This window comes from Cordyceps militaris (genome assembly GCF_000225605.1).
Source record: "Cordyceps militaris CM01 unplaced genomic scaffold CCM_S00004, whole genome shotgun sequence".
Classification (NCBI taxonomy): domain Eukaryota; kingdom Fungi; phylum Ascomycota; class Sordariomycetes; order Hypocreales; family Cordycipitaceae; genus Cordyceps; species Cordyceps militaris.
Genome location: NW_006271972.1, coordinates 1,466,105 through 1,476,749, shown reverse-complemented (window position 1 = coordinate 1,476,749; position 10,645 = coordinate 1,466,105). Strand labels below are relative to the sequence as shown.

Below are 10,645 nucleotides of genomic sequence, written 5' to 3'. Positions count from 1 at the left end.
TTAGTCGGCAAATACTGCCCTCAGTTTCTCAAAATACATCTCTCTGTCTTGCATTTTCCTCTCTATGATGTCATGAATGTTGGGGCGCCATAAACTGGCAAAGAACGCGTAGCCGGCGTTGTTTATTTCCTCCTCGGTCAAGCCAAAGTAATCCGGCAATAGTCGCTTATAGAATGTGCTTGTAAAGACGATTGAATCATCCAACGCTGCTGGCGCCCAGAATGTCCCGTTGGACCATGCCTTGTCGATGACCGAGGAAAGCGGCTCGGTCTCCTTTCCGTATCCCGGAAGCTTCGCCTCTTCCCGTCTCAAGTGCTCGATGAACTTGTTGTGTATGGGAGTAAACTCGGTTGGTTCAACCTCATCAACGAGTTTTCCTGTAAGCCAGTATGGTGTCTGCAAAAATTCGAGCGGTAACGACGCAGCGAATTCGAGGTCAATGATTCTCGTAATATTCCATTCTTCGTCAACAAGAATATTACTCCGATGCATATCAGTCAAGGCAAATGCAAAAGGCCCATCCTGAAGATCTCGTCGAAATAACTGTGGGAAAATAGATTTTGCACCAGCGAGACTAGTCATTTGATAGCAGGCATCGGAGTAACTGCTGATGCCGTTTGGTTGGTAGAGCAGCCGATTTTCGTGAGCTGCGATACGATGCAGAACAAAGCCGTCAACGGTGGAAAATGTCTTGTCTCTAGGCAGATCCACGGAGACGCCTTCGTTTTCCTGCATAGCGAAGTGAAGGCTGAGGGGGCGGTTGACGAGGCTCACATATCCGTTGTCGTCTATTCTAAACGATCCGATGCGAGGAAGCGGGATTTTAGCAAGAGAGAGCATTACCCTGGCAACGTCGCGCTGCAAATTGTGCTGGAGCTTCTCGTCGTGATGCTTCTCGTCCCAGGACGACGAGAGCATCTCGCCAGAAGTAATTGTCTCTATGAGCAGGTAGCCAATGTCAAGGCTGGCGAGGTGACTGGGGCAACGATGCACATAATCCGAGGGCTGCGAAAAGCCAAAAACGGCCAAGAAGAAGCGTCGAGCCCGCTGGAACCAGCGAGACCAGCAGGGAAGAAATTCAAGATTCGTCCACTAAAGATAGTAATGTTAGCATGTGGGAAGAAGACCCAAAGAGATTTGACACTTGCTCTTTTATTTGTAGACAGGCCAAAGCCATAGAGCTGTGGTATAGGGACCTCAGGGCAATTCCGCTGGAGCCATGCGTACGTCGCGGCCTCGGTATTGATCTTTTCGTCTGAATTTCCAGGATTCGTTGCTTCGCCGACACGATATGGTAATGGAAAGCGAATAATCACAAACTTGGGAACGGTCGTCTTTGTAGTCTCATCAGCTTCAACCAACACTGGAACACAAAGGTTGAACGATCCATTGAGCCAGTGTTCTTGAGGAGAAATGGTGACTTGTGCCGATTTGACGCAAAGATGATGGGCCACAGCATCAGCTAGGAGGGGACGTAATCCCTCGATGCGCTCATAAAAGGCCTCTTTCTGTTTGGGATACTGCAGCGCGTGGAGAATGTTTTTGTCCCGGCCTTGTGCTTCAGAAAGCGTAATGGGGCCGGAAAGCAGGTTGCGAGTTGTCATGGTGGACGGCCTAAGATGGTCCGACAAAACAATTGCAGCAGTTGAAAACGAAAGTACAAATTACTGAAGACGCAAAAGGGCAATGTTGAAGGGCTGTTGTACGCACCCCTGAGGCTTTGCATCAACGCAAAGTTGGGAATCCCCTGGAACGCCTTACCAGGGGAGGCGGATTTATTTTTGCCCGCAAAGGCGGCCTGCCGCGGTGCTACAGCGTGTAAGTGCCGTCGGTTCAAAGGAAGAACCAAGCAAATCACATCAATACATAACTGAAAGAATGGCAGTAGTCAGCTACACAATATTTAGCACTGTAATCAATTACAGCTACAGATACTTGATCCGTGTTCAAAAGCGACACCTCCAACATATAATGATTAACAACAACACTTGAACATGTGCTGTAGCTCAGTGCCTTTGGCACTAGCCATGCTGTTCCAGCGCAGCCACCATCACTTCCACGCACTCGACGGCAGTATGATAATGCTGAGATAAAATGTAGGAAAAACGACAGTATCCGCTCTAGACTTGGCAGGGTTATAGCTTGCCCTTGACCTCCATGTGTGGCGCCTTGGAAGAGCCAATCAACAGTAGATCATTCTAAATGCTCGTAAAGTTTGTGACAAGGGAGCGTCAGCTAAGCCTGGTTCGGAGACCGCGTTTCTACAAAACGATTCAAAAGACCATTCGATCAGCAAGACTAGGCCAAAACTAGGAGTCGCAGGGATTTTGTTTGCCCCCAAGTGTAGCCCCAACTTGGACGTGTAAGTCTTCAAAGCTCAGGACTCACAAGTCCGATCTTCGGCTCCGAGTCTATAAGTGCATATACCGTCAGTATAGTATACCGCTGATATATATTCTGCGACCACAGTTTCGACGGGCAAGTGCGCATGGCTGGGTAGCGCCTAAAACCCGCAAGTTGGCCGGAGCCCAAAGCCACCACGACCGAGCCGGCCTCATCGCGCGAACGTCAAGTCAGTGAGGAAGATTGGAACTGATATCGAGACCCATGTCTCAACAGTGCGCTATTTGTACAATGCATCTCTAGATGCTTCCGAATGCAGCAGGGATAATTTTCTAGTCGCTCTTGACATATACTGCGTCGAGCCAGGCGAGTCACCGTGTTAGACACCAAGTATTGAGGAACGGCGACATCACGAGCCAGCTGACCACACTCTACGGAGGACTCCTGGGACATTCACCCAACGAATCATGTTCTGTGAATAGAGGCTAGTGCATGTGGCTCCCGGAAGAAAGGATACAATGACCTGCATCGGCTCACCATCGTAACATCGTACCAGCGTTGGTGATTGAGTTGAAGGAGATGCAGATGGCGCAAGCTCCACACCGTCTTTTCCAAGTTAGCTCCCAACTCTGGGCGGCTCGTCAGTTACCACTCCATGTGTACTGAGCCGAGATGTTCAAACTTAAACCAAGATGCACGCGCAACTTTCGGCCGCCCCATGGGGTGGTGACGAGAGTGGTGTCCAACCATCTAACTGTAGTTGTCGACAATGTCTCCACCCGATGCAGCGACTGAGGACCACCAACATTGGATTCGTATTAGCGCGTATAATCTACCCTGATCGAGAAGCTGAGCCCTACAGGGCCAGTGTGGGGGGTTGCCTGAGCCAGCACTTTCAGCGCTTACGCAGAAGGATGATTGGCTGGCCGTTTTGAGGCGTGGCTCATCACAATGGGAAAGGCCAGCAACGTCAATTTGTCGGTTGCCCTTTTTCCGCGGCTAGTCAGGACCTTTCGCCTGTTTTCGACACGAGACATCAGACGCAGGTCTCGGCGCGGAGTGGCGGTTTTGGCGCGAGCTACGCTAGAGTTGCTAAGAGAGAAGTAAGTCGAGCTATTAAAGGCCAGTCACACGTCGACTAGACAGCAGTGATATGAGAGCTCTCTGTTGTACATTAGAGGTGAGTAGATTGAAGCCTCACAGGCATGTAAATGAGCTCATGCAAGGCTCGCGGCTTGTGACGCCTTTTGGAATCTGAATAGGGCATAGAGCGCCGCTGGAACTCCAATTCTAGTCATGAGCCGTGTGATTCACGGCTTTCAGCTCCGTGGTTGGCCGGTCATGGATTGGGTGACTAGCTGGAAGGATCGATCAAGGAGCTCACAGTACTGACCGACCAGTAATAGGGCGGCGTTGCATAGGCTGGTCTGCTAGAGCGAGTCGAGCGCGGATTTCTTCCGAGGATTTCTATGAGTGTGCACGAATATTGGGTGTCATGCACTTAGACTAGCGTATTTCAGCGACAGACGAAGCAATGTAACCTGGCACTGGAAGGTGATGTTCGCGATACACGGGCGATAGTCGGTGAACTATTCCGGTGGGCTATGTGTAGTGGTTGCTGTGTTGGGTCGGCAACTAGACAAGCGGCGGCAGCCCGGATGGCGCGGTGAGTGACGCAGCGAGCGGCTCGGATTGACGCATGTCTGGCGGCAATACGCGACACCGCTGCTGCCGCCGATGATATTGTGCGGAAAGGAGAGAAGAGGTATCCGGTACCAACAGAATTTTGGCTGCAGGTATGGCATGCAATGCCGGTTGTCATGCATCGCGGCCGCATGTTGGGTCGCATGAGGACGTTAGCGGGACGATCGAGTGCTCAACGGATTGTCGATGAGGAGCCCCCACGGACGATTCGGAATTCCGTATCAGAGGTCGAGGACAAAGAAGCTAGTCATGTCGGCATCCCAAAGGGGATTGAGCTATTTGTCGAAATGGCAGGGACGAGGTTGGTGATTCGCCGACTGGAGCTTGGTTGCGAGCCAAGGTGTCCTGTTTATGTGTATAATGCAGGCCAAATCCCGGGCTGGGATTGTACAGAGATGGACGCCTCTCGGGGGCCAGAAAACTTGGCGCTCTGTGGCGTCGGTGCGAGTTTGTTGGTGCTGGAATGGTTTGGGAAGAATATAGTGCAGTTCAGTAGAAAGTGTGCCGCGGCTTGCTAAACCATGTCGAAAGTTGCCGACATTGTTACTGTTGGCCAAGATGAACCGCATATGCACCCTATTGATGGAATGCAGGATATATGCACCCTGTTGATGGAATGCGGGAGCATAAGAGACAATATGATGCGACCAAGACGGTGGAGGAGGGACGTTGCTGAGCAGGGTTGAAAAGATTTGCTGGATCATGAGCAAAAGGGGACCACTGCCTCGCTCAGGGCATTTGGTGGTGCTGCAGGACGACAAAGCATGGCATAGGGCAGGTGGTTAGGTAATACCTTACTATCGGTACCTATAAAGAGAATAGAACTACATCAAGAAAACAAAGGACAAACAGAATCAGATTATCGTGACCAAATTCTCAACCAGCAGAACAAGGCTTGAGGGGTCAGGGGAGTTTCCAGCCGCCACCCGCCATCTGCCACCTGCCACCTGCCACCTGCCACCTGCCACTTGCTAAAAAGGAGGTCCTTCTTGCCGGCCCGCCCATCTTGAGCAGCTCCTCCGTCCGTTTGCTCATCACATTGCCTGCATTAATCAACACACATCCCCAATGCCTCTTTCCCTCCAGCAGGTTACCAAACTCTCAGACACGCCTCGAACAATCTAGCCGGAATTGCAAGATGGTGTACGCACTTCCATCAGCTCCGTCAAGTCATTTGTGCTCGTGTTAGTCGCGCTTGAAGCAGGACGAACCACCGATCCTCCCTCCCACACCCCTACGTAGCCACATCATTCGTCGATTGATTTTACTAACCTCGTGTGTCAAGTGATAGATAGACGTGTACTACCTAGCTCCTAGGACTGTGAATGGCTGTTCCACGTTGCCTCTCACAACTGGCAATTGCCTCCCAACGGCCGGCCATTGCTCCAAGTTCAGGAAACAGGAAATTGTCTCGGGCTTTTTGCAAACTTCTCTGTCTCATTCAATGACGGAGCTGCCAGCGATGAGAAACAAATCTTTGGCGCAGATCCCTGGCGACCCTGTACGCTGATTCGTTAGCCGACGCCTGCCCTTGTCCGCCCTGTAGAGGGGAGGGCCTGCAGCTCTTGCGGCGCCGTCTTCCAGTCAGAGCTCTTCTCCAGCCGCTTGCCGCTCGGGGACCTCAGAGCAACCCTCGCTTGTCGCCAATGACGCACCTGAGCTGCCCGTTTAGTCACTTTCCCAGATATCACTGGCTCGATGGCTTCAGCCGGGTTGCGCAACCCCATGGGTACCTTCGCTCAGAAACATCGGTGACTATCTTGTCAGCCGATGCCCAAGCCAAACCGCCGCTCTCTCCGTGGGGGCCAATGCTGCCTGGCTCTTTGCCCGGTCTCTCTGCCGGCTCAAGATTCAAGCTCATTTATTATATGTTCTATACATATGCTAATCATAGGCTTGTATGCACCTACCCAACAAACTTGTCGATAGTTTGCCAGTATACGTTGACTCTCCAGCGGGTCACCAGAGAAAGAGAGACATTATTGTATCCCCGCTTGCTGCCTCCAGAATACGGGGCTGCGGGACGGGCGCCCGCGCCGTTCAACTTACACAGCTCCAAGGTGTCCCCACAAGCTAGGCAGGAAGGCAAGGCAGGAAGGCTAGCATGGCACAGCCAACTAGGCAACAGGGTTACTCGCTCGCGGGACCTCGACACCGAGAGGGTGTGTGCAAATCACACAGGCCAGCCCAGCGGACAAGGCACGCCAAATCTTAGATGCTCCCACTGTTGCTCCACCTGGTGCGCGCTCTTCCTCGTGGCGCCTCGCATGCAGAATCCTGCGCCCACTACCAACCACAAGCTCGCGCCTGTGTCTCTTTGTGGAGGATGCGTGTGGGCGGATGTGCGTGTGTGCGTGCGTGTGTGCGTGTGTACGCGACGGCAGACGAACTGGCTGAGGCGCCTTCAGATGTTGGCCCTGCCCATACCAGATACTCCGTCCAGCCGTCATGTCCTCTGCGCGTGGCGGCCCACGCGCGGGGACTACCTACCCGTCTTCGAAAGCTGCCAGCTAGCTTCGTCCCTGCCTTTTCTTCCAATTCTTTCTTTCTTCGGCATGTCCTGCCTAGTCTTGCTCTGTTCTTCCTTTTCTTCTTCCCGTCCGTACTAGCAGTCGCCCCTCCGCTCCACAGCAGCCATGGAGAAGCACAAGCAGGCGGCCGGGATGGACAATGCAATGTTGGTGCGGCTCGACTTTGACGTGACTGGGCCAAGCAACCAACGCCGCAGACTCCCGCCGCCTACCTGATCAAGATTATTATCTCTTCTTTCAGCACCCCAATGTCTCTTTTTTTTTTGCAGATGATTCACATCCTTGCCAGAGCGGCCCAACCAGCGACCCAGCCCACCGACTAACATCGTCTTTCATCTACATCTCGAATACACTACAAGCACACGCCCCCACCCTCTCACTTGCCAACCCCAGCCCTACGCTTGGCCGGACTTTACTTCAAGAACATTGCAAACATTGAGAAAATAAGCAATCAGAGAACACTGCTTCCCCGGCGCCGTTGCCTTTCGACCAGGGTCTACAAGTAGAAATAACTTGTCACAAACGAGACTGGTCAGATCCTCCACACGCGTACATTCCCGGCTTCCGCTTTCCGTATAAGCGGCCGCGAGGTACTTGCGTTGGCTCGGTACAATTTGCCATAGTATGGCAAAAAAGGGAAAAGATATTTTGACTGCAAAGACCGTTTCCAATTGGTACATATTTAAAACACCTTTCTTCCTCCTGCTCTGGCAATCCATCATCACCCCCACGCTCATCTTCTTCCTTGTCTTTGCAGTCTGCGCCGGACAAATTTCTGCCTCCTGAACAGAATCGTCCACTTCTGACACTACTCCCTTCATATCAGCCTTGTCTTCTCTAAAGACCAGTCCAACGGGACCGGAGAAGCTTCATTCTTCCCAGGCTCTCTTCAGCTACCGCGTCTCGGTGGCATCTGATACAACTCCAGAGCCATACGAAACATCAAAACCGCCAACATGTGCCTTTGGGTTACATTTCAGAAGTGGACTTTGTGCGGCTGTACCTCTCAGGATACTGAGCAGAAGCCCACCTGCCCGTGCTCTGTTGTGATTAACAAGGGTACCCAAATTTGGGAGGGCAACTGCGACCGCCCTCAGTGCCCGAAGGCCTCGTAAGGTTACTGCACGGTTTATTCAATGGCCCTTTTGTGAGTATACCTGGAACTTTGGTCTCGAATCTTGGTAAATTATAAGCGCTAATATACTCGTCAGCTGCATAACACGGTCCCAGTCCAAAAAAGACGATATACGCAACACTTGCATAGAGAGCCTCGCGGCCAGCATGCCCCCATTCGGCAACTTACATGAACATCGCCCTTATTACAAGAATATCATGGGCGATTCCACTTGACATCTTCAATTCTTGAACATCGCTTGGCCGATCCTCTTTGGCGGCACTGAATTTTCTGGTTCTTCGCTTCTTTCAAGGGGTGTCCTTTGTGACCCCCCTTGCCCTTTTACGTCACCGTGTGGCGGACTTACTCTACTCGCTCCCTACTTTCTCTTCTTCATTCAAGCTTCAGTTGTTTTCATGACGATTGGGTATACATTGAACAGTGATGAGTTGGTGAAGGCTGTCAGCCCTTGCAGTCGGAACGGACTAGCACAATCGTCTGATAAAATGCAATTGTTTCTCTACTATTTTTACGATGTCTCATGCAACTTCCCCCGTGCGTATTTGGGCTGAAGAGGCTGCAGTTTGCGCGTGCAGAGCCGTGTTGTTTGTTAAATTTGGATGTTGTGCGCAGCGGGATGTCGAGCTGGCGTGTAAGACATGAGGAGTCATTTTGGTCTCTCGTCTCCCCCTTCCCCTCCCGTCCCCTTGACATGAATTCGATATCAGCTCCAGTCGTTTGGGGGCCATGGACTGTCAAGTGCCGACGGCAGGCGATATGTTGTGTTACATGTTTGCCCCCCCAAGAATGGTGCGCCGGGCGCTCCGAGCGGTGCTGCGCGAACCAGCCGCAACCGGGGGGGAGAATGGTCATCGAATATGCAGCACTGCACCTACATGAGATGGAAAAGCGGCCCGCTCTGCCACCACAGCGTGACACAAAGAGCATGCCATGTCATTTGTCCAACATGAAGACGTTTTCTGTAACGCCCAGTGCGTTTGACGCTTCGAAGCTTGTAGGCCATGCCACTGGCTGGGGGCCCCGAGGTCGCCTTGAGGCCCGTTATGCGGCCGGGTGGGCTTGGACGGGCGAGGAGTCACCTCTCTCTCATCTTCTTTCGCGCTCCAACGCCGAGCAAAAAATGGAAAGTGGAAAAAAGGGGACACGATTTTGCCTTTTCTTCAAAGGCAAATGGATGCCTATTATTCCTCTTCATTTTCCGCCGCTTGCTCTTAGTGCAGACAAGGGTCCCAGATTGGCTCGTCGCCAAGTCTTCTTGACAGCATCAGCGTCATCGACTAACACGCAACAAAGACGGAGACCCAACTAACACGGCCGCCGCGTTGTCCACCGGTCGAAGGGTGAAAAGAAAAGAAAAAAAAAAGGCAAAAGGGGTGTGTGTGACTGCTGCCGCGCGGTGTGTCTATACGGAATCCAAAGAAAAATCTCTGCTGGGCCTGCACGATTATTCTTTCAAGTCCAAGTCTTTGTCGCTCTCTACTCTGTGCATTTCGTCGCAGGATCTCGGCTATACCGAACCACGCCAAAGCTCAAGAGGGCGAGAAGCGCGCCGCCCGTCCAGGAGCGCGAACGCCCGCGCCAGCAGAATGAGTTCTCCGCCCGCTCTGAGTGGCTAATAGGCTGGTTGTGCGTCTTTCTTCTTTCGTCTACTTTGCGACTAAAATGAAGCCAGCTCCGTCGCTACTTTATTAGCTACCTAGTTGCTCGCTCGCCTCCGAATTCTCGCATCCGGACTCTCGCCTACAACCTGAAAACGCATCAAGTTGCTTGGGCTGGCTTAGTGCCATTAATAAGCGCCGTTGTGTCTCTACTCTGCCCAACCTTCGAAGCAACCCGTAGCTTAGGCTAGAAAGATGCCTTTTCCGTTGCCTCTTTCTTTTTCTTCCCTCTCTTGTTTCTCCTCCCCTCTCATCCTGTCTTTTTTAGCCTCGCCTCTTCACGCCTGTCCTCCCCCCCTCCGTGTCCGCCATGCATCCACTGCTCATCATGTGATGGCCAACGACGACGGCCAACGGCGTTGTCCCCTCTCTCGGCCGGAGGCCGAGAACAAAGAGAAAAAAAAAAACACGAAAACTTCGGATACGTATAGTTTCTAGGGTCGGGTGGGAAACCCTTGTTTGTTCTGATTTGTTGGGGGGCGGGCCTTTGAATGTAGCGAAAAAAGACAAAGGGCGGCCTGTTCGCCAGTCCAATACATACATACACTTGGCCCGCCGCCCCCAACTCCGCTCCTGTCCAACAAAGGCCACGTCCGCCAAGAATTTGGTTCGGAGAATGGGTCATTGTCTGTTTCTGTTGGCGGGCCTGGTTCCGGGATTGCGAACCGTATGTATTAGTTACCGATGGCAATTTCCCCCAAGTAGCAGGGAAAACGCAGGGAAATGCAGCCCTCGTTTGTAGCGTGTCTTCTTTCCACTTGCTTGCCAGGAGAGGCTCGCCGCTCATCCGTAAATGGACTCCTAAAACTGGTTAATAAGCGCCTTGCCCCCCCCTTGCTGGCGCGCGGGAATCTTCCGTGTGAGTTGCCGGTTCACCCCGTGGCAAAGACTTTGCCCATCCCGTTTCTGTGTGTCTTACAGTCTCCTCGTTCTAGCATTCCACAGGAGAAGCAGACCAGGAGAACCAAATTGCGCCGTCTGGTTCATCAACCAACATGACTACCAGCCTGTTTTTCTCTCCCTATCACAGTGAGGGGATCAACATGCACATGCTATCATACAAACCAGTCTGGCTTCAAATTGGATGTATTCATTACCAGGATATAAATAATTCACAGCTGAGAACAAGCAAAACAAGGTGAATAAAAGAAATGACAGTAAAAGAATAAAAAAGCAAGAGATGATGTTGAGGGTTCCAATCTGCTTTCTCTCTGTGATAAATAGCCCCCCGCCAGCCAACAATAAAGTCAGGTCTCATGCTCATTCTTCTTGAC

General features: G+C 52.0%; 1 protein-coding gene across 1 annotated transcript; it reads right to left on the bottom strand.

Moving 5' to 3' along the window:
• CCM_05486 (uncharacterized protein) lies at positions 1–1,604 on the bottom strand (the record flags this gene model as incomplete). Its single annotated transcript, XM_006670630.1, has 2 exons — positions 1–1,092; positions 1,143–1,604. 2 exons carry the CDS (start codon positions 1,602–1,604, stop codon positions 1–3), a joined length of 1,554 nt encoding a protein of 517 aa, XP_006670693.1.
• Positions 1,605–10,645: the final 9,041 nt, after the last annotated feature.